Source organism: Theropithecus gelada, chromosome 15 (assembly GCF_003255815.1).
Source record: "Theropithecus gelada isolate Dixy chromosome 15, Tgel_1.0, whole genome shotgun sequence".
NCBI lineage: Eukaryota > Metazoa > Chordata > Mammalia > Primates > Cercopithecidae > Theropithecus > Theropithecus gelada.
The window spans coordinates 4,336,059-4,359,637 of NC_037683.1; the positions used below are offsets into that span (position 1 = coordinate 4,336,059).

The following is a 23,579-nucleotide window of genomic DNA, read 5'->3' on the forward strand; positions in this document are numbered from 1 at the left end:
TTTTTTTTGAGACGGAGTCTCGCTCTGCCGCCCAGGCTGGAGTGCAGTGGCCAGATCTCGGCTCACTGCAAGCTCCGCCTCCCGGGTTTACGCCATTCTCCTGCCTCAGCCTCCCGAGTAGCGGGGACTACAGGCGCCCGCCACCTCGCCCGGCTAGTTTTTTGTATTTTTTAGTAGAGACGGGGTTTCACCGTGTCAGCCAGGATGGTCTCGATCTCCTGACCTCGTGATCCGCCCGTCTCGGCCTCCCAAAGTGCTGGGATTACAGGCTTGAGCCACCGCGCCCGGCCGGGTCTTGTTTTTTAATCCAACCTGAGTATCTCTTCCTTTTAGTTGGTGTGTTTAGACCATTTATATTTCTTTCTTTTTTTTCTTTTTCTTTTCTTTTCTTTTTTTTTTTTTTGAGACGGAGTCTTGCTCTGTCGCCCAGGCTGGAGTGTAGTAGCAAGATCTTGGCTCACTGCAACCTCCGCCTCCCTGGTTCAAGCAATTCTCCTGCCTCAGCCTCCCATGTAGCTGGGATTACAGGCGTGTGCCACCTCGCCTGGCTAATTTTTTGTATTTTTAGTAGAGACCGGGTTTCACCCTGTTAGCCAGGATGGTCTTGATCTACTGACCTCGTGATCCGCCCGCCTCAGCCTCCCAAAGGACTGGCGTTACAGGCGTGAGCCACCGCGCCGGGTCTTAGCCAGTTTATATTTCACGTAATTATTGATATAATTGGATTTTGGTCTATCATTTTATTATTTTATTTTTCCTCTGTGTTTTTTGTTCCTTTGTTCCCCCTTTTTTGCCTTCTTTTGGATTACCTGAATACAGAGATCATTTCTTTTTTTTTTTTTTTTTTTTTTTTTTTTTTGAGATGGAGTCTCGCTGTGTTGCCCGGGCTGGAGTGCAGTGGCCGGATCTCAGCTCACTGCAAGCTCCGCCTCCCGGGTTCACGCCATTCTCCTGCCTCAGCCTCCCGAGTAGCTGGGACTACAGGCGCCCGCCACCTCGCCTGGCTAGTTTTTTGTATTTTTTAGTAGAGACGGGGTTTCACTGGGTTAGCCAGGATGGTCTCAATCTCCTGACCTCGTGATCCGCCCGTCTCGGCCTCCCAAAGTGCTGGGATTACAGGCTTGAGCCACCGCGCCCGGCCTCGAGATCATTTCTTGACCTGTGGAGTTTGAGACGCCTATGGGGTGTGGAGAGGAACTAACCTCTGTCATTGTTTTCTGGCCAAGGTCTGGAAACCCCGCAGCTGGGAGCAACTTTTCTAACCTTGGATTGTCTGCCTTGGGGCACCACTTTGGGAAGAAAGCTTGGTCCCAGAGAACAGCCTGCTGTTGGGAGGAAGGGGTGTGTGCAGTGGGCTCCCAGGGCAGGTAGACAGAGACTCAACGCCATGTTGCTCTGTCTTCTGCCCCAGACAGCTGAAGAAAGGCAGCAAGCAGGCATCTGCCTCCTACGACTCGGAGGAAGAGGAGGAAGGCCTGCCCATGAGCTACGATGAAAAGCGCCAGCTTAGCCTGGACATCAACCGGCTGCCCGGGGAGAAGCTGGGCCGGGTGGTACACATCATCCAGTCTCGGGAGCCCTCGCTCAGGGACTCCAACCCCGACGAAATAGAAATTGACTTTGAGACTCTGAAACCCACCACTTTGCGGGAACTGGAGAGATACGTCAAGTCTTGTTTACAGAAAAAGCAAAGGAAACCGTTCTGTAAGTTGCCTGGGTGGAGCATGGTGCTCGAAGCTCCTCTTCCCTCCTTGGCCTGCCCCTCCTGTCACTCCTCACAGACCCTGTGCAGCGAGCGTGGGCACAGGGCTGTCACACTGTCTTGGCTCCTTGGTCCCACCACAGATGCCCTGAGGATATCTGTGCTCAGCCAGGGCCAGTGGGCTTGTGGCTGAACCCAGGCCTGAGCCCCACCGAGCCAGAGCCCTCTTGCCCTGTTGTCGGGGACATGGGCAGCACTGCGTGCCTTGGCCTTAACCTTGTCCAGGGAACGCGCAACCCTGGGGCTGGACTTCGGCCCCAAACCCCATTCATTCAGGGCCCAGTTAGGGTCCTCACTGCATGCCTTCCTGAGGTTCCCTCCATTTGGGGCCTTGCCTGCAGGTGACCTCTCATGGTCCCTTGCAGGACAGACCGGCTTCTCCTATAACAGGGACACCCTGCCTTTGACTGGAGTCACAAGTCCAGAGGCCTCACAGGACGGACCGTGGGGTACCGGTCCAGGCTTCCCTGAAGTCAGTGGCAGGAACAAATCACTGCTGGGGTCTGCAGGTCTGGCAGAGTAGGAGGGAGGGCAGACCCGAGGTGGCCCTTGTGGCAGCCCCCACAGGCTGTCAAGTGAGTGCAGGGCTCACTTGAACTTGCATGTGGCCTCTCGGGTGTGCATGGGCTTCGCTCGCTCTCAGAGCAAGTCTCCTTTTCCTGGCTGGAATATCTGTGTGGTCACGGTGCGTCTGACCCACGGCAGGTCACCGGGTCGACTTGGGGGGAGTGACTCAGGAGTGTCAGGCAGTGGAGAGCAGTGGCCCTGGTAAGGCAGGTCCATGAATCAGAGGCTCTGGCCCTGCACATGAGGGACACTGGCCAAACCACATCCTGCCCGTGCACCTGTTGGCACCGTAGGAATGGCCTCTGTCACCTTAGGATCCAGGATTTGCACACTCTGAGGGCTCAGCAGATGCGGGTGGTGGGTCTGTCTCAACCCAGTCATTTCTGCCACTTAAAGCCCTGGTGACAGCTCTGTGTCTCTGTCGGCTCCCAGACCCATGAAAGCTGGGCAGCTGGTGTGGATGCCAGTGTGCAGGGCTGGGGCCTTGGTCACCTGGATGCAGCCCTGGCTCCTGCCCCATCGGTCCCCTCTGCAGTCTGAGTGCCCATTTGTTCCCCGACAGCAGCAAGCGGGAAGAAACAGGCAGCCAAGTCGAAAGAGGAGCTAGCTCAGGAAAAGAAGAAGGAGCTGGAAAAGCGTCTGCAGGACGTCAGCGGGCAGCTGAGCAGCAGCAAGAAACCCGCCCGGAAAGGTACCGCCTGCGGCCGCCATGCCACCTCTCTTTGGTGGGGGTTGGGGGCTGTCAGCAGTAGGGGTTTGAGCATCAAGCAGGCCCACGTCTGAGTGTGGCTCACCTGATGAGCTCCATGTTCTTAGATGAGCTCTTGAGCTCCTGAAACCGCGATTTCCTTGTCTGTCACTCGGGGGTCACACCCCAACCCTGCAGGGAGGTGTGCAATGTGGGGTGTGTGTGAATACACCCCATTCCAGGGCACCATAGACAGAGGACCCCCCAGCAGAGGGCTCTTGTGGGGCTCGACCGGGCAGCCCAGCCCCTAGGCAGTGAGCTTTCTGACTGTTCCCTGGCAGTGGCAGCAGTTCACAGCAGGCTGAGGTAGCAGAGGTGGGAGGCTCAGCCCCATGCCCTGCGCATTGCCAGGTCTTGTGTTCAGGGGAGCCAGCATTTGAGCCCTTGCCTCCGTTTTTGGACCCTGTTAGAGCACGCATCTCTTTCCCTGGCTTCCAGGACACACATACAGGGGACAGTATGGTCCTGTCTGGACTGGAGCATGTTCTAGCTGGGGGCCACGGCCTTGCGACATGGTTTGCCCAGTGTCGAGACAAGGCCCATGACCCTGCCCACTGAAGGGGTCTGTCTCCTGTAGTCACTCTTGGGACGCCCCAGGCAGAGTAAGCGCTCCAGAAACGCCAGCAGCTGGTGTTCCTGTCGTCGCTGCTGGTGGCCGTGTGACTGGCGGATGTTTCTGATGGGCAGCCTGTCTCGCATCCGTCGTTTCCTGTTAGTAGTCTGCATTCATCTTTTCTGTCTCAAGTATATTCAGGTAGTCTTGTTGGCCTGATTAATTTCAATAAATACTGATCAAACGACTGGGCCGGGAAATGGGTGGATCGTGGCATGCGGTGTGGTGGTGTCACGCTGGCGTGGACGACGTGCCGCCAAGCAGGTCAAGGAGCGGGTGTGCAGAGCGCATCTCCCTGTCCATGTCTCCACAGAGAAACCCGGCTCCGCGCCCTCCGGGGGCCCGTCCAGGCTCAGCAGCAGCAGCTCCTCCGAGTCTGCGAGCAGCAGCTCCAGCGGGTCCAGCTCCGACAGCAGCGACTCAGAGTGAACCGGCCTCGGACGGGACAGGACAGATGGATGTCGCACACGCCGAGACGCTGCCGTGCCCCTCTGTGGTTCATAGACTACTCTTGTTCCATGGTGTGCAGGTCTGCTTCTTAATCCAGTGTTACGATATCTTCCAGTTTTTGCTTTCATAGGTCAGAGATCTATCTTGTGTGTGCGTTAGACTTGATGAGAAGGTGTGAACTCTGCAGAAGGGCTCTTCTTCATCACTGAACTCAGTCACTTGGAGACGACAGCTTCACATGCTAACCCGATGACCCCAGAAAACTGTGTGAGATTCGTACCGAAGAACCTTGTGGAATCCCTTTGCTTAGACCCAACCTGGTCGACAGCTCGAGAAAGCATTTTTTCCAAGGAAATGTCTCGGCCATGGGTACTGTGTTTGAAAGCTGTTAGCTTTGTCAACACACATCGTCCTTGTCATGTGGGCCCTGAGCTCTGACCCTCGTGTCTGACGCGGCCACCTCTTTCTGGAGGGGCTGAGGACAGATGTGCCTGCTTGTGGGGACCAGGCTGGGCCTAAGCGAAGGGTTGTCACAGCCCCAGCCCAGAGCGTGGAGCCCTTGTGGGGGTCGGGTGGGATGTGCGTTCTCCGATCGTGGTGATGTCAGGAGCTCCTCGGAGGGAACAGAGCGGCTGTGTGTGCAGCCTGCAGGTTTCCATACACTGAAGCTTTTACCTCAACTTTAAAAAAAAAAAGAAGAAAAGATTTAAAAAAAAAAAAAAGGAGACTTTTTTTGTAAGGTTCGGCAATTTTCTACGGAAGTCCAGCCCGCTGTGAGTCCCCGCCTGGCTAGCGCCGCCCCTGCTGCTGCTGCTGCTGCTGCGCCCTTGGGAACCACTTCCCAAGCTTTTGTGTATATAAATAGTTATTTATTAACATCATTGGTCATTTTTTTAAAAAAAAAACAAGAAAAAACCGCAGAAGAAATGCATTCACACAATCGCAGAGATGCAGGCCTTGTCAGTGGTGTGCCGGGCCCGGGTCCTGTCTGGCGGCGGCCTGTCGTCTCCAGGTGCTAACTCCTGCCACCGCGCGGTGCTCACCCACATCTGTGTTCGCGCGCTCGCCCCTGGGTTCGCTGGGTTTTTTGGGTTTTTTCTTTGTGGTTTTTTTTTTTTTTTTTTGTATGAAACTTGGAGGCTTACAGGTATAGACAGCTTTCAGCTACAGCACATTCTAATTTTTTATTTTGTTTAGTTCTTTTGTATTCACTTCTGGTCTCTTTAAGACTGTTTTAAAAGAAATCGATTTAGGGAACCCCAGTTATATAATATAAACTTTGTAATCTGAGAGAAAAAATGTATAGTAAATCTAAGTCTTGATTTTTAACTTTCTATTGTAAAAAATAATAATATACAGAGTTTAATAGAAGGTTATGTTTTGGTTTTGTTTTCCCAGAGGCTGCCATATGGCCTTTGAGTGCGGGGATGCCCCACACTGGCCCACCAATGAGCATGGCGGCTTCGGCCAGGAATGCCAGGGTTAGCTTCCCAGGCTCGTGGGTGGGCATGCCTGCCCCATGCCAGCCTACAGAGGCCTGGCCAGGCCCTCCCCAGCCTGTCTGCCCTCCTCAGGGGTAGAGGAGTCTCTGGGCCCCAGGAGGATTCCCTCCCAGAGACTTGCACGGTGCTCCCTGCTCACGCGTTGTCACAGTTAGCCCGGAAATGACTGAAACCAGGCATTCTCCCGGACCTGGGCGTGGGGGAGCCTCCAGGCAGATGCTGGCTATGGAGCCGTGGTGTCGTCTGTCCTGTGTGGTGGCCAGTGCTTTCTGCCAGCACTTCTGGATGGATAGAGGGACTATCATTAATATCCTAATACATGGTGATTTAAAAAACAACAACAACATAAAATTGATTCAGAGTCCACTGGCCCTTACAGATGTAGGTACACCCTTACTGGAGAGGGGGCTCTGATGAGGAAATGCTGGTCAGTTACTACTTTTTAAATTGCTGGTAAGTCTGACACTTGGTGAGTTTTCAGCCAGTTTGTTAAACTTTTAATTAAGTTTTGTTTATAATAAAAATATAAATGGATTTGAAAGTTTCCATTTTTTAAAGTTACCCTTGTTTTTCAAAGGTATTTTCTAAACAGATCGTTAATGGACTATTTAAACCGAATTTAAGGAATTCACACACGACAGTGGACAGGTCTTCACGCAGGCTGGTTGGTAACGTGCTGCCAGCACAGGGCTGGGTGATGCGCACACCTTAAGCTGGGGGTGCCTGGGGATGGTGGGCGCTCCTTGAAATGTCCCTCCAGCCACAGGGCAGTGAGGCACGTGCCGCCTGTGTGAGCTGTCGGGAGCAGCCGGCTGTGGGGCAGCGCAGCAGGAGCGTCGTGGGGCCATTCCTTCTCGGCTGGTTCTCTGTGATGGTGGCATTGGCTCGCCTCTGCTCCTTTCATCTAGAAAGAAGCCACTGACCCTGATGGCCCACCGAGGGTACACTGAGCAGCCGCATTGGTGCTGTCACTTTTTTAAGGCTTTCTGTCCAGACTGCAACACTGGTTTCTTTTCAGAGTTTCGAAGGATTGATGACTTCCTCAGCGCCCTCGCCGGCAGGCTGAGGGTGACAGTCACGTCCACGTCTTCTGTATTAGAAGGCTGCGGTGATTCAATTAGATTGTCCCGCTGCTGAGACCTGTAGGGCAGCTTCTAACATGCTTTTTTCAAGGGGAGAGGAGCAGTGACAAGTCGTGTGTCGGAACTGGATTTGAGAATGCTCTGAGGGACCCCTGGAGGCCAAGGGGGCAGGCTTCGGGCGTGAACTGAACTCCAGACCCCTCTTTGTGTCGGGCGGTGTCATCTTGCTCACAAACTGTTAAGACACATTTTCTTTGGTGTTTGTTTTTGTTGTTGTTCTTTTGCAGCACTCACGCCTCTGACAGTCTTTTGGGAAAGAGGAACACCCACATACAGAATTGGTCACATCCAGAGTAGCGCCGTTTCTTAACACTGGCATAAGGCCTCCGGGAGCGTTTTCCTTTTTATAGTTAAAGTGTTACTTTTCTGTATGATGTGCATGCAAGTTTACCGTAACTTTTCTTAAACTTTTTAGTGCCGTTTCTAGTATATTCCTGTAAATGTCAGTTACTGAAAATGAGTCCAATGTAAGTAGTTTAGCTTGTTTATTGCAATGCTGGCCTCAACACAACAGAATAAAAATGGTAGAAAGTACTCTTTGATGTTTCTGGTAATCATGGACCCTTCTCCTGGGGCATTTGTTTTGTTTTCATAATAAAAAGCAAAAAAAAAAAAAAAAAAAAAAGGACTGTTATTTTGCATTTTCCTGTGCTTTGTGTGGGGGCTCCCAGCCTCTCTCCTGGAGCCTAGAAATGTCTGGAAGCACCTGGTCTGGAACAGCCTTCACTGGTCCACAGTGAGGGTGCTGAGCTCCCCACACTTGACATCCTGTAACTCTTGGCAAAAACACCCAAAGCATCCAAAAGGGGCCCCCAAAAACCATTTAAAGGCAGAATGCAGTGGCTCGTGCCTGTGATCTCAGCACTTTGGGAGGCCGAGGCAGGAGGATGGCCTGAGGCTAGGAGTTTGAGGCTGCAGTAAAGCCGTGATTGCATCACTGCCCTCCAGCCTGGACCACATCTCCCAAAAAAATAATAATAACCAAACCATTAAGTAGCCCTTGTCCTGTGCCCTGGCAGGATGAAGGGAGCATCATTTCTGGCCTCACTAGGAAGCTACGATCCCCTCTGACAGTTCATTGGTTCCCTGGAACAAGCTGCCCTCTTCGAGACGGCCGGGTTCTGTGCTCTTCTGGTCGACCTGGCCACTTGTCCCCTCCCTCTGCACCTCAGTCCATCCTGAAGTGGCTTCCTGTGATGCGCTCAGTCCTGAGGGACAAGCAAATAAAATCCCAAAAGCAGATTTTCATAGGTTTAACTGCCAGACTGCAGAGGCTGGCGTGCAGCACGGCTCACTGAAGAATGACAGCTCTGGAATTAGGCCTGGAGGGGACATTCCAGGGGAGAAGATTCTGGCTGGGCCCACGTCTAGGCCTGAGGACCTGTCCAACTCGACCCCAGATGGAGTCAGGGGGCACGGTGTCACTCTTGGCCAGATTGTGACCCTTATCCAGACCAGCCTCCTTGAGGACGGACATGGGGCCTTGTCCGCCCCAGGCAGATGGTGTCTTCCTGCAGCCTAAGCAGCTTAGTGCCAGCTGGCTTGTGCATGGCCCACACGCCCTGACCCCTGCAGAGACTGGCCCTTGAGCACACATCCTCCCAGCGCTGCACATGACCTCAGATCCCATTCTGCGTGTCAGCGCTGCCTCCTCTGCTTGGCATCAACCCCGCCACAACCCATCCTCGGGGGAGTCTGTGGTGCGGTGAGAAGGTGGCCCACAGGCATTCCAGATTTGCCTCTGGAGTTTGCTTTCTTCCCAGGCAGGACTTAAACTGAAGAACTAAAAAGATGTAGACAAACCCTACCTAGTGGATGTGTAGTGCTTCCTTGGCAGGCCCACCTTGCTGTGGGTGTGTCAGCTAGCGGGGCAGGTCCTCCAGCCCCATGCTTACTCACTCTGCAGCTCCATTCTGCAATCCTGGAAGTCTGACTTCAAACCTCCCAGCCGCAGGCTGCAAACAAGCCAGGAATCTCTCAGAAAGGACCCAGGCAGTGCAGGAGGCTGCTGCCGACCAGGCCTCTGGCAGGACGTTTGGGGAATGCACTTTGACCCAGCAGTTCCGCTTCTAGGATGTTTGCGAATGAACTTGCACAGCTGCAAAGAGAAGCACGAACTGAGTACAGGCACATTCAGAACATGCTGTTTGCAGAGATGACAACTTCGACGCTGTCACTGCCCATCTGTGGACTCACGGGAGAGCTGCGAGTCAGAGGTTAAAAGCATGAAGTGGGCCGGGTGCGGTGGCTCACACCTGTAATCCCAGTACTTTGGGAGGCCGAGGCAGGCATATCACCTGAGATTGGGAGGTCGAAACCAGCCTAGCCAACATGGTGAAACCCCGTCTCTACTAAAAATACAAAAATTAGCTGGGCGTGGCGGCAGGCACCTGTAATTCCAGCTACTCAGGGGGCTAAGGCAGGAGAATTGCCTGAACCCAGGAGGCAGAGGTTGCAGTGAGCTGAGATTGCACCATTGCACTCCAGCCTGGGCAACACAGTGACTCTATCTCAAAAAACCAACCAAACAAAAAAGCATGAAGTGAATGCCCAGTCTGTACAGTTGGGCAAGAAAGAAAATGGCAGACACAAGAGGCATGGTACAGGAGGACGCCGTCAGAATCACGTGACCGTGTACGCACACCGAGGAGCTATGGGACATGTCCCCAGCTGCCAGCCAGCTTCTCCCCAGGGAGAGCACTTTTGCTTTGCTTTATGCCTTTCTGTATTGCAGTTTTTTTTTTTGTTTTTTTTTTTTTTTTTTGAGACGGAGTCTCGCTCTGTTGCCCAGGCTGGAGTGCTGTGGCCGGATCTCAGCTCACTGCAAGCTCCGCCTCCCGGGTTCCCGCCATTCTCCTGTCTCAGCCTCCCGAGCAGCTGGGACTACAGGCGCCCGCCACCTCGCCCGGCTAGTTTTTTGTATTTTTTAGTAGAGACGGGGTTTCACCGTGTTAGCCAGGGTGGTCTCGATCTCCTGACCTCGTGATCCACCCATCTCGGCCTCCCAAAGTGCTGGGATTACAGGCTTGAGCCACCGCGCCCGGCCTGTATTGCAGTTTTTAGCAATCAATTAGATACTACTGCTATAAAAAATGGGAAGCCAAGTAGCATATTGTGAACAAGGATAAAAATAATATGAGGAAGGGGAGCAGTGTATTAAAGGATGTTTATTTAGAAAATAAAAATTAGCTTTGACAAGAGACACCTGCACATTTGTGTAGCCAAGGAGATGTCAGAGCAGAGGGTGAATCCTTCATGGAGACTGAACACACAGGTGGCCAGCTGTGGCAGCGACAGTGAACACATGTCAGTGGCGGCCTGGGGGCAGAGGCTGAATGCTTTAAGTCTGATGGAGAGCCTGCCTTGCTCAGCCCTGTTACTACATGGAAATCACTGTACGCCACACATGTGCAACTTACAACTCTCAGGTTTCCTGAATGTGTTTTGGAGGCACTGGCCGGTGGGCCGCAAATGCTTGGAAGCTACCATGATGCTTCACACGGGACGATCATTTTGGTAACTCAAAATATAAATGCGGGCTTGGTGCGGTGGCCCACGCCTGTAATCCCAGCACCATGGGAGGCTTGAGCCCAGGAGTGTAAGACCAGCCTGGGCAACATAGGGAAACCCTGTCTCTATACACAGTAGTTCGCCTGGAGCCACAGCTACCTGGGAAGCTGAGTTTGGGAAGATCACCTGAGCCCATGAGATCGAACCTACAGTGAGCTGTGATCGTACCACTGCAGTCCAGCCTGGGCAACAGAGTGAGACCCTGTCTCAAAAAGCAAACAACAAAATGTAAGTGCGACAAAGCTCCCGGTGAGATGCTGCTGCTACTCCGCCATTTATGTTAAAAACAAAAAACTAAAACCTATACAAACTTGAAAAGGTGGTTTATAACGGGGATGGGAGGGTTACTCTTGGCTTGGTTAAACCAAGCATCTAGCAGTGCCCAGGCCTATGCTGTCCCTAGCAGCACCTGGAGAATTTGAATGTCGAAACAGCTGACTAGTAACTGAGGGGACTCTAGAGGGGAAGTGTCCTGTGCACCAGTCACACCGCGGCTGTGCTGAGGGACTCAGGGGCAGATTCTGTGCTGCTTGGGTTCTTACGCCACGGTTTGATCTTCACATTCATTATTCAAAATCTTCCAGCAAGGATTAGAAATCAAGACAACTGAATGAAACCCATGTCTGTTTTCCTCGAAGAGTGGTCCTGGGCTCAGGTGCGCACATGGGAATTACATGATTGCGCAAAACTTGGACTGCCCTGTGTCCCTGGAGACCTCGAGCTTGTTTTTGTCTCGGACCAAGATGGCCTCATTTCCATACTGTGAGTACCACATGCTTCGGCTCCTGCTCAGGTATGTCCCGGGGGGCACCGACTCCAACTTCTGCTGTTGCTGCTGCCAGATGAGCAAGGAGGTGTCCCTGTACCGGAGGCGGGCGTAGCCTTCAGACAAGGCCTTCTCTGCCAGGGGGACGCGGCCACTCATCCCCTCCCCTGTCCTGCTGGACTCCTGGGAATCCTGCTGTTCTGAGATGGCCCACGAGTGGACAGCTGCCACAGGCTTCGCACTAAATTAACGGACAGCTTTCCCAGCTTTGGGGTTTAAGGATCCCTCGTTTAATTGAATGGTAGAAATTAGGAATTCAGCCCATTTGCAGGCAGCGTCCTCAGGAGGGTTGTGTGGCGAGGAAATGAGGCGGCCTCGCCATTCTGAAGACACCTGAGACCCATTCAGGGGACCGCACACAGGTCAGAGCGGCGCCCAGCCACAGCTCTTCCAGGTGCAGCTGTGTGGAATTGATAAGGACGTGGCGTCACACCCTGGGGGGTGATTCTGCCACCATGGCCTGGACCGCTGAGCTTGAAGAGATGGATCCAGCGCCCTGAGGAAGGGACATGGTGGCCCCAGACGCAAGCTGCAAGGAGCTCCGGTGGCACGCCCTGCACGCATCTGTCCGAGCCGGCTTTCAGGGCAGCGGCTGTTCTGACCCACCCTGGGGATCCGGCCCCAGCGTCTGTTCAGGTCTCGTCTCTCCCCAAAGATGCTGCTGCAAAGGAACGAACGTGCAGTCAGGCGAGGGGAAGTCAAGCGCCCGGCAGCGGCGGCAGTCTATAGCGCAGCATCAACTGTCTGGGGGTCAGCGGCCTAGATCGAGCTACTTACGTCCGGTGGGGCAGCCTGGGAGCTGGGTGGGGAGTGAGACGGGCGCCCAGTGCCAGCTTTTTCAGTCACTGGGCGGTGCTGGGGAAGCTGCTTGTTGGGGCTTCAGGGTCTCCATCTGTGAAACAGGAGCCAGCGGCGGTTGAAAGGGCGCGGGTTCTCGGCGACGCCGCCAGGCGTCAGCCCCGGGACCGGAAGGGGCCCCTAGGGCCGCCTTTCTGCTCCGAGCATCCAGCTCCCGGGAGGCCCCTGGACCCAAACAAAAACGATGTCAGGAAAAAACGAACAGGGAAGCATCGCAACCCACTCCCGAACGCCCTCCCAGCTGCGCAGCGTCAGGGACCTCCCCTCCTAGGATACCTGCGCTGGGCCAGCCTCAGCATCCCGAGCCCCCATTGCGCGTCCCCCCCGCCTGCGCGCACCCTGGGGCCCCAGTCGCATGGCCCGCGGCCCCCATCCCCGTGCCCCGGACCCCACGCGCCCTGGGTCGCCCCATCCTCCAGTCCCCTATCGTCCGCCCGCATCCCCGGGTCCCCCACGTCGCCCGCCCCAGTCACCGCGCGTCGTGGGCCTCGGAGACGCGGGCAGCGGGACGAGGCGCTGCAGGGCTCCCAGGGCGGGGCCTGGGGCCGCGGGGCCGTGTCTCCATGGTAGCGCCGCAGGCCTGGCGAGCCGAGCGCAGAGGCTGGGCAGGCGGGTGCGACGAGCCCGAGCCATCGATCGCTCCGGGAGGCCGGGCCGGGCCCGCCCCGAGTAGGAACTGGAAGAGGAGGAGGTGGGGCTGGAGGAGGAGGGGCTGGATGGTGAGGGTCTGGACGAGGAGAAGGGGCTGGAGGAGGAGGGGCTGGAGGAGGAGGGGCTGGAGGAGGGGCTAGAGGAGAAGGGGCTGAAGAAGGAGGGGCTGGAGGAGGAGGGGCTGGAGGAGGAGGGGCTGGAGGAGGAAGGGTTGGAGGAAGAGCTGGAGGAGAAGGGGCTGGAGGAGGAGGGGCTGGAGGAGGAGGGGCTGGAGGAGGGGCTAGAGGAGAAGGGGCTGAAGAAGGAGGGGCTGGAGGAGGAGGGGCTGGAGGAGGAGGGGCTGGAGGAGGAGGGGTTGGAGGAAGAGCTGGAGGAGAAGGGGCTGGAGGAGGAGGGGCTGGAGGAGGAGGGGCTGGAGGAGGAGGGGCTGGAGGAGGGGCTAGAGGAGAAGGGGCTGAAGAAGGAGGGGCTGGAGGAGGAGGGGCTGGAGGAGGAGGGGCTGGATGGTGAGGGTCTGCGCGAGGAGGAGGAGGGGCTGGAGGAGGAGGAGGGGCTGGGAGCGGAGGAGGGAGGAGGGTTTGGAAGAGGAGAAGGGGCTGAGGAGGTACTGGAAGAGAGAGGAGCAGGAGCTGGAGGAAGACGTGGAAGAGGAGCTGGAGGAGGAGGAAGAGGAGGAGTGGGGACGCCCACAACCCTGTTAGTAAGACACTGCTGTGCTGTATGGTCTTACCATCTTGGTGGTTTTCCAATTCTGCCTGTGTAGTTACTTTTGCCACTGCTGTTACTGTTTCTATTAGCATTCTTACTCCCAATAATGGATACGATTATTTTTAATTAATTAAATGTCTGGGCATACTGTCTCAAAAATAGGTCTTGAATTTCTCCATCTCACCCAACCAAGCCAGGCCTCTATAGTGCTCATTTGGGCTCCTCAGCAGCCCCATGAACGCGAGATCTACTTCCTTTTTCACTCCACCTCCAATCATACTCCAATAACACTCTTAGTATCTACCCCTTTCCCCTAATTTTATGGTTTTCTCCAATGCCAATGAACAAAACTAGCATAATGGAGCCTGGTGTGGTGGCTTACCTCTGAGTCCCACCTACTTGGGAGGCTGAGGCAGGAGGATCCCTTGAGCCAGGAGTTCGAGGCTGCTGTGAGCCCTAATCATGCCACTGCACTCCAACTGAGACCAAAGACCAAGACCCCATCACTAAAAAAAAGAAAAGAAAGAAAATGAGCATAGCAGACATCCAAGGAGGATGCTTAGCGTGAGCACTAAGCCCACAGTTGTGGAATGCACATTCTTTTTTTTTTTTTTTTTTTTTTAAGAGGGAATCTTGCTCTGTCACCCAGGCTGGAGTGCAGTAGTGCGATCTCAGCTCACTGCAACCTCCGCCCCCCAGGTTCAAGCAATTCTCCTGCCTCAGACTACAGGTGCCCGCCACCATGCCCAGCTAACTTTTGTATTTTTAGTAGAGACAGGGTTTCACCATATTGGCCAGGCTAGTCTCGAACTCCCGACCTTGTGATCCGTCTGCCTCGCACTTTCTTTACAAGTACCTACACAGGTCATTTAGCAAAACTGATCGCGTGCTGGACCATAAATAAGTTTCAACAAATTTGAAAGCGTTTAAATCTTACGTGATCTCTCAGTCTTCTGACCTGGGAAAAGACAGCAACTGAAGATAAACTGCTTTCAAGAGACACAAGAACAGGCCTGTATACAAAGACCCATTGAACACTTTTGCTTCTATCTGGCGGGGTGTGGTTTTTCACACCTGTAATCCCAGCACTTTGGGAGGCCTAGGCGGGCAGATCACTTGAGGTCAGGAGTTCGAGACCAGCCTGGCCAACGTGATGAAACCCTGTCTCTACCAAAAATATAAAAAATTACTCCAGTTTGGTGGCAAGCGCTCGTAATCCCAGCAAGCGTCCATAATCCCAGCTACTACTGAGGCAGGAGAATCTCTTGAACCCAGGAGACGGAGGCTGCAGTGAGCTGAGATTGTGCCATTGCACTCCAGCGTGGGTGACAGAGTGAGACCCCATCTCAAAAAATAAACAAAAAATTTGCCTCTGAGTTAATATGATTTGTTCTATGCCTTGAACTAAATAATTTGAATAGTTACCTGTAAGCTTCCTTTTCCTGTTGTTGTCAAAACTATATAGAACTCATATTTCTGTTCGAAACATTACTTATGTTTTGTTTTCCCGAGTCAAAAAACCGTTTTTCCTTTTGAGCTATTTTATAGCTACAACAATTAAGTAAAAAACGAAGATTACCCCCTCTTTCTACCTGATATCTCCAGAGTCTGAAAATGACTTAAAATCCCATTGGCCCCAGTCTGATTTGATATCAAGCACCCTCCCTCTAGGCCCAGGGACGATTGCAGAAGAGGTAACTCATGAGATTGTAAGGGCTGGTTTTGAGGGATAAAATGTGTTCAGACCCTCTGAATCAAAGACGGTTCACAAATACCTAAATAGCTGATAGCTCAATACATAAAACTTAGGATAAGTCAATTCTGTAACCTCACTTTCTGGATTTTGGTTTTTGACTCAGCTCAATACGTAAAACTTAGAGTAAGTCAATTTTCTAACCTCACTTTTTGGATTTTGATTTTTGGCTCTTACACAAAAGGTTGGGTTTTTTTGGTTGTTGTTTTGTTTGTTTGTTTTGTTTTGTTTTGATTTTTTTGAGATGGAATCTCACTCTGTGGCCCAGACTGGACTCGGCTCACTGCGACCTCCACCTCCTGGGTTCAAGCGATTCTCTTGCCTCAGCCTCCCAAGTAGCTAGGATCACAGGCATGTGCCACCATGCTGGTCAGGCTGGTCTCAAACTCCTGACCTCGTGATCCATCCGCCTGCGTGGTGGCGGGCACCTGTAATCCCAGCTACTTGGGAGGCTGGAACAGGAGAATTGCTTGAACCCGGGAGGTGGAGTTTGCAATGAGCTGAGATCACGCCATTGCACTCCAGCCTGGGCGACAAGAGTGAAACTCTGTCTCAAAAAAAAAAAAAAAAAAAGGCTTTAAAAATTAAAAAAACAAATAAATAAAATCCTAAGCCCCCCCAATGGATTGAACAGACCTCCTCTTGGCTAAGGGGACCCCAGAGAAACCTGAAAAACAGCATTCCTGGCCGTGACAAGAAGGGAGGCTGGACATGCCTCATTCTTCCCTCTCCCTTTTGGAATTTAGGCACCACTGACTAGCATCATTAAAATAGAGGTCGTGACATTGACAAAACAGAGTTTTTGTTTTGTTTTGTTTTTTGAGACAGAGTCATGCTCTGTTGCCAGGCTACAGTGCAGTGGCATGACCTCGGCTCACTGCAACCTCTGCCTTCTGGGTTCAAGCGATTCTCCTGCCTCAGCCTCCCAAGTAGCTGGGAATACAGGCGCCCACCACCATGCCCAGCTAATTTTTGTATTTTTACTAGAGACAAGGTTTCACCATGTTGGCCAGGATAGTTTCAATCTCTTGACCTAGTGATCCACCTTTCTCAGCCTCCCAAAGCACTGGGATTACAGGTGTGAGCCACCACACCCAGCCAAAACAGACTCTTTATGGCAACAAGATACTAAATTCCAACCGGACCCTTGTATAGCATCACATGACAGATAGCAGACCCTGAAGGAAAGGAAAATATTTTACCCCAAAATGTGTTTCTTTTTTTTTTTTTTTTTTTTTGAGATGGAGTCTTGCTGTGTCACCCAGGCTGGAGTGCAGTGGCATGATCTCGGCTCACTGCAATCTCCACCTCCCAGGTTCAAGCAATTCCCCTGCCTCAGCCTCCTGAGTAGCTGGGATTACAGGTGCATGCCTCCACACCCAGCTAATGTTTGTATTTTTAGTAGAGACGGGGTTTCACCATGTTGGTCAGGCTGATCCTGAACTCCTGACTTCAGGTGATCCACCAGCCTCAGCCTCCCAAAGTGCTGGGATTACAGGCATGAGCCACCATGCCCAGCCCCCAGATATATTTCTTTGACTTATTTTGGAATGTCCCCGCAAAGCCGTCTTCTGTGGGGGAAATTTACATCTGTAAAGCATCTCCATTAGGAGCCTGGCCTTTCCTTTCTAGGCCTTTCCTGGATTTAGGAGAAATTAAATGAGAGTCTAATACAGGGGGGGTCCAACCTTTTTTTTTTTTTTTGATACAGAGTCTCTGTCACCCAGGCTGGAGTGCAGTGGCGCGATCTCAGCTCACTGCAAGCTCTGCCTCCTGGGTTCACGCCATTCTCCTCCCTCAGCCTCCGAAGTAGCTGGGACTGCAGGTGCCTGCCACCACACCCAGCTAATTTTAAAAATTTTTTAGTAGAGACAGGGTTTCACCATGTTAGCCAGGATGGTCTTGATTTCCTGACTGTGATCTGCCCTCCTCGGCCTCCCAAAGTGCTGGGATTACAGGCATGAGCCACCACGCCCAGCCAGGGGGGTCCAATCTTGTGGCATCCCTAGGCCACATTGGAAGAAGAATTATCGGCTGGGTGCGGTGGCTCACATGATTACTGTTTTCTTTTTTTTCTTTTTTTTTTTTTTTTTGAGACGGAGTCTCACTCTGTCGCCCAGGCTGGAGTGCAGTGGCCGGATCTCAGCTCACTGCAAGCTCCGCCTCCCGGGTTCACGCCATTCTCCTGCCTCAGCCTCCTGAGTAGCTGGGACTACAGGCGCCCACCACCTCGCCCGGCTAGTTTTTTGTATTTTTTTTAGTAGAGACAGAGTTTCACCGTGTTAGCCAGGATGGTCTCGATCTCCTGACCTCGTGATCCACCCGTCTCGGCCTCCCAAAGTGCTGGGATTACAGGCTTGAGCCACCACGCCCGGCCTGATTACTGTTTTCTGGACCATGGTCAGTCATTGGCTCAGAATAAACTTTTTAAAATATTTTACAGCTTTTTTTTTTTTTTCATCAACAAGGTTGACACAAGGTTGCTTGATGGAAAATTAATCTACAGAATCAACTACTGTTCTAAATGACAGCAAAAAGCAGAAAAAAAATTTTTAAAAGATACCATTTACAGGCCAGGCGTGGTGGCTCATGCCTGTAATCCCAGTACTTCGGGAGGCCAAGGCAGACAAATCACCTGAGGTCGGCAGTTCGAGACCAGCCTGACCAACATGGTGAAACCCCTTCTCTACTAAATATAAAAAGTTAGCTGGGCATGGTGGTGCATGCCTGTAATTGCAGCTACTTGGGAGGCTGAGGCAGGAGAATCGCTCGAACCCAGGAGGAGGAGGTTGCAGTGAGCCAAGATTGCACCATTGTACTCCAGCCTGGGCAACAAGAGCAAAATTCTGTCTCAAAAAAAAAAAAGATACCATTTACAATAATTTCAAAATAGATCAAATACCTAGAAATGGGGATGGATGCCCCCTTCTCCATGCTGTGGTTAGTCCACATTGCCTGCCTGCGTCAGAACATCTCATGTACTCCATAAGTATATGTATCTACCATGTACCCACACAAATTAAAAATTAAAAAAATACCTAGGAATATTCAGGACTTCACAAGAACTTTAAATGGAGGAAGTTTATGAATTGAAAACCTCACTATTTAAATCTCACTATTTAAATTAAAAAGATAGATACCAACTACAGAAATCTGAGTAAAGTATGCACTTGAGTTAATAATGTATCAATATTGGTTCATTAATTGTCACAGACCACACCAAAGTAAGATGTCAACAACAGAGAAAATTGGTTTTGGGGCTATATGGATACTGTACCATGTTTGCAATGTTTCTGTAAAACAAACTCTTCTAAGATTTTTAAAGCTTATTAAAAATATACCTTTTAAGAGTGAAAAAGAAAGCCACAGAACGTGAGAAGAAATTTGCAATACATATGATTGATATGGAACTTATATTAGTCAGAGTCTATTTGGAAGAGAGAAACCACACCAATCATTTGAACAGGGAGAAATAAATATAAGGAATTGTTCACTAAGTACAAAGTTGTTAAGTTCAGAAGAAAAAAATAACTCTAAAATATCCTAAAGGTAAAGGTAGCACCTGCAGGAAGCGACTATCACTGCCCCTAGGGATAAGGAACAAAGGGAAGAGGTTGGAACGATGAGAACCTAGATGCTTAGAGGAGGGACCCCATGGAGCTGCCAGAAGTGTCCAAACCAGAGTGACTCCATCTTGAATGAGAGGAAAATACAGTGAGACCTGCTGGGTCACATTCCCAGGAGGTGAAGCACTCTTACGGCTGAGGGAACAAGTTAATGATGCTTACTAACTAAACAGACCCAGTACTTCAGGAAACGCCGATGTCCCGATATCTTTTTTTTTTTTTTTTTTTTTTTGAGACGGGGTCTGGCTCTGTTGCCCAGGCTGGAGTGCAGTGGGTGGATCTCAGCTCACTGCAAGCTCCGCCTCCCGGGTTTAAGCCATTCTCCTGCCTCAGCCTCCCGAGTAGCTGGAACTACAGGTGCCCGCCACCTCGCCCGGCTAGTTTTTTGTATTTTTTTTAGTAGAGACGGGGTTTCACCGTGTTAGCCAGGATGGTCTTGATCTCCTGACCTCGTGATCCGCCCGTCTCGGCCTCCCAAAGTGCTGGGATTACAGAATTGAGCCACTGCGCCCGGCCCCGATATCTTAAGAACAAAAACTTTCTTAATTTAAGAATAGGTTTCGACTGGGTGTGGTGGCTCAGACCTATAATCCCAGCACTTTGGGAGGCCAAGGCGTGTGCATCACCTGAATCCAGGAGGTTGAGACCAGCTTGGGTAACATGGTGCCATCTCTACCAAAAACCAAAATTAGCCAGGTGTTGTGGCACACACCTGTGGTCCCAGCTACTCAGGAGGCTGAGGTAGGCGGATCATTGAGCCTGGGAGTTTGAGGCTGCAGTGAGCCATGATCACGCCAGTGCACTCCAGCTTGGGGGAGGGGAGCAAGACCCCATCTTAAAAAAAAAAAGGAATAGCTAGATTCAAACATACATGCACTTAACAGGTAAGGGAATCTACGGAGCTGTTATAAACCTTGTTCCTGCAACCAGTCCCGAGGCCATAGCATATCACAGTCCTGAGGCCACAGTGTATTATGCAGTGGGCATTGCCAGGGTTCCTGCACCAGCCAGCAGCATCTCGGCTGCTGAGCGTTCTTTAGCCAGCAGGCTGACTTACGCCTTCGTTCCCCAGGGGCATGAACCCGCGATTACCCTGCCCTTTATATGTTTGTGTTCAGTTGCTGTAGCTTTCTACTGGCCTCTACTGTTGGGTAGAAATGCTAAAACACATGTCAGAAAATCCCCTGGGCTCACGCATATCCTGAACCTCAGTGTAGAGCCGCGACTCACTTTGAACTTGGCGTTAGGCATCAATCATCCCAGCTGGTAAAGTCACGTACTTCTTGGTTTTGTTTTGTTTTTGAGACAGGGTCTTGCTTTGTTGCCCAGGCTGGAGTACAGTGGTTCAATCACGACTCACTGCTGCTTCCACCTCCTGGGCTCAGATGATCCTCCTGCCTCAGCCTCCCTAGTAGCTGGGACTGCAGGCGTGCACCACCACACCCAGCAATTTTTTATTTAATTTTGTTTTTGTAGTGACAGCGTTTGTCCATGTTGCCCAGGTTGGTCTCGAACTCTTGGACTCAAGCAATCTTCCTGCCCTGGCCTCCCAAAGTGTTGGGATTATAGGCGTGAGCCACTGTGCTTGGCTCTGCTTCTCGGTGTTTTGATGCAGTGGAATGAGGACACCAAGTTGCCAGGTGGTAGTGTCATTTTCCAAATCAGAGGAACCATCCTTGAATTCCTCGGTGGAGGAAAAGAGGCTGATGGTGTCTGCAGAGGGGGCAGCTATGGAGATCTGAGCCCCTCTGAAGCCAACTGGCCTCAGAGACACTGGCCCGGCACAGCTGTCCCCACAGCCGTCCATCTGGTACTTGGTCCCAGAACTCCCAGACACCTTGCTCCCAATCCATTCCTTTCCAAATCCTGAACCATCCAGCCAGACATTTGCAACTGCTCAAGAGTCAGTGTGGATGCATGCAGGCAATACTATCCAGGGATTAGGAAGAAGTGAAGGGCTAGAACACGCCGGTGAACCTGAGAACAGTGTACACAAAGTACACAGATTGTATGACTCCGTTTCCGTGAACTGTCTGGAGCAGGCACATTCGGAGAGACAGGCAGTGGATCTGTGGTTGCCAGAGGCTGGGGTTGGGTGGGGTGGGGGAGAATGGAGAGTCATGGCTAACAGGAACGGGGTTTCTTTTAGAGAGATGAAAATCTGCTAAACTTCAATTGGGTGATGGTTGCACAGGTCTGTGAATATACTAGGAAGCTTTGGATTATACAGTTTAAATAAGTGAATCTTATGGTATGTGAATTATATCTCAATAAGGCAGTTTTTGGTTTGTTGTTTTGTTTTGTTTTTGTTTTTGCTTTTGAGTTTCCTTTGTGTTGCCCAGGTTGGAGTGCAATGGCACAATCTCGGCTCACTGCAGCCTCCACCTGCCAGGTTCAAGCAATTCTCCTGCTTCGGCCTCCTGAGTAGCTGGGATTACAGGCACGTGCCAGTACGCCCAGCAAATTTGCTGGCCAGGCCGGTCTTGAACTCCTGACCTCAGATGACCCACCCACCTCGGCCTCCCAAAGTGCTGGGATTACAGGCGTGAGCCACTGCACCCGGCCAATAAAGCAGTTTTTAAAAAGTTAATCGTGACTTGCTCAAGGCTCTCAGCAAAAATTGTGGAGCAAGGAACTCCCAATTCTGCCCCTTCATAAAGGCACATTTAAAAATGCGCAAAAATCGTCAGAGTAAAATTTTTTTTGCAGCTCAGGAAATTCACAGGAATGACTGTTCCACCCGAGGAACAGTGATTCAGAAAGAATGGCTGATGGTCATTAGGAACAGTGAACTTGATGGCTTTTTCATTGATCCCAGTCACTTACCCCACTTCCTACAAAGATTTTAAGAGAATTGGACTAGGATCAACACAGCCAGGTTGGCCCCAATGGGATAGAGAAGGTACGGAATGAAAAGAGACCTTTTCCCCACAAACTTCTAAGGCAGGGATGAGGTTAGGCTCAACAACAAACACAACACAGCCCTCCGATACCACTGGACGCCCAACACAGACGCCATGTTGTGCGGGACACCGTGTCACAGTTACAGGAAGGAAAAATAATTCGTGCCAAGAGCCACGAGGAATCATTCCTGGAGCCTGCACGAAGGAAGTGGCAAAGTGCCCCGCTGGCTTTGAGAAAAGATGGACTTGGGGGGCTGCTGTGCGCTCCCCCCGGGCCTGTGTTCCCACTGTTCGAACTGGAGGGTCTACAGCAGCCTGTCCTGTGTCCACTGGGTGTGTAGTCACTGGGCGTGGGGCAGACAGTCGGCTTCTTAGTCTTCGGTCCGCAATGGAGAGGAACTGTAACTGGTAAGCTGCACCTGAGGCCTCTCATTTGCACCTGGACCTCATTACGACACCAGAGCAGGAGGCCGTGGTAGATGCGGCTTTGCGGGGAGGGGTGAGTATATTCTGCATGTGCAACGAATATAAACAATTCATGGCTAGAGGATGGACTGCTTTGGATTTAAACACGCCAAATGCCTTGACACTTCTCTCGTCAAAATTGCAGCCTAAGCCAAGGGCGGTATTGCACACCTGTAGTCCTGGCTACTCAGGACGCTGAGGCAGGAGGACCACCTGGAGGTCAAGGCCTGGGGGTCAAGGCTTCAGGGAGCTATGGTGACACCACCGTACTCCAGCCTGGGGGACAGAGTGAGACCCTATCTCAAAACAAACAAACACAAAACAGGCTGGGTATGGTGGCTTGGGAGGTCGAGGTGGGTGGATCACTGAGGTCAGGAGTTTGAGACCAGCCTGGCCAACACGGTGAAACCCCGTCTCTACTAAAATTACAAAAATTAGCCGGGTGTGGTGGCGGGCACCTGTAATCCCAGCTACTCAGGAGGCTGAGGCAGGAGGATTGCTTGAACCTGGGAGGCAGAGGTTGCAGTGAGCTGAGATCACACCACTGCACTCCAGCCTGGGCAATAGAGCGAGACTCCATCTCAAAAAAAAAAAAAAAAAAAAATTGCAGCCTAAGCCTTCTCCCCTTGAATGTGTGCTATTCAGAGTGACTCCTTTCTTTTTCTCTTTTCTTTTTTAGGGGACAGGGTCTCATTCTGTCACCCAGGCTGGAGTGCAGTGGTGCAATCACAGCTCACTGCAGCCTCAACCTCCTCAGCTCAAGTGAGCCTCAGCGTCCCAAAGTGCTTGGGTAACAGGTGTGCACCCCTGCGCCTGGCCCTTTAGTGAGTCCTTTCTAAGGAGTAGTATGTGGCAACAGCAGCACCGCGTGGCTTCTGTGGCTGGGTGGCGGCCTCCATCCGGCTCTCTTGGCCTCAGGACGCTTGCAGGGGCTTCTCCTGGACTGGCTTGTGTTCCCTGTTGCTCTCCAGACTCCATGGCTCCTGCCCATTTCCAAGCCTGGGCTTGTGAGCTTCCTAGAGATACCGTGAGCTACTGATATTCTTTCCTCATCTGTTCGTAGGGGGTTGGATCCTTTGACTCGCAGGTAAGAGCTCCGTGTTGGCTTTCTGGGGCTACGTAACAAATGTCGGCCGGGCGCGGTGGCTCAAGCCTGTAATCCCAGCACTTTGGGAGGCCGAGATGGGCGGATCACGAGGTCAAGAGATCGAAACCATCCTGGCTAACACAGTGAAACCCCATCTCTACTAAAAAATACAAAAAACTAGCTGGGCAAGGTGGCGGGCGCCTGTAATCCCAGCTACTCGGGAGGCTGAGGCAGGAGAATGGCATAAACCCGGGAGGCAGAGCTTGCAGTGAGCTGAGATCCAGCCACTGCACCCCAGCCTGGGCGACAGAGCCAGACTCCGTCTCAAAAAAAAAAAAAAATAAAAGT

General features: G+C 51.9%; 2 protein-coding genes across 4 annotated transcripts in view; one reads left to right on the forward strand and one right to left on the reverse strand.

Annotated features, from left to right (window-relative positions):
- BRD3 (bromodomain containing 3) overlaps positions 1–7,378 on the forward strand; it is a 24,198-nt gene extending 16,820 nt beyond the window's left edge. The window contains exons 9-11 of one of the 2 annotated variants that reach the window (XM_025359070.1): positions 1,412–1,704; positions 2,892–3,020; positions 4,004–7,378. In XM_025359070.1, the coding sequence (XP_025214855.1) occupies positions 1,412–1,704; positions 2,892–3,020; positions 4,004–4,119 (538 nt within the window). In that variant the 3' untranslated portion in view covers positions 4,120–7,378. The remainder of the gene's footprint in view (positions 1–1,411; positions 1,705–2,891; positions 3,021–4,003) is intronic. The other variant, XM_025359071.1, reaches the window with a different exon arrangement.
- On the reverse strand, positions 6,223–12,655 carry BRD3OS (BRD3 opposite strand). 2 transcript variants are annotated; one of them, XR_003115913.1, is made up of 4 exons: positions 12,512–12,614; positions 11,958–12,203; positions 10,764–11,841; positions 6,223–8,882 (listed from the first exon to the last, which is right to left on the reverse strand). XR_003115913.1 is itself a non-coding variant. In XM_025359072.1 (3 exons), exon 3 carries the CDS (start codon positions 11,277–11,279, stop codon positions 11,025–11,027), a length of 255 nt encoding a protein of 84 aa, XP_025214857.1. In that variant the 5' UTR covers positions 11,280–11,841; positions 11,958–12,203; positions 12,512–12,655; the 3' UTR covers positions 9,937–11,024. The 2 variants fall into 2 exon arrangements, 1 of the variants encoding a protein (XP_025214857.1); XM_025359072.1 differs by lacking the exon at positions 6,223–8,882 and having other exon boundaries at positions 9,937–11,841; positions 12,512–12,655.
- Positions 12,656–23,579: the final 10,924 nt, after the last annotated feature.

Coding starts and splice junctions, on each gene's coding strand:
- BRD3OS (XM_025359072.1), bottom strand. CDS start 11,279: ATGAGTGGCCGCGTCCCCCTGGCAGAGAAGGCCTTGTCTGAAGGCTAC.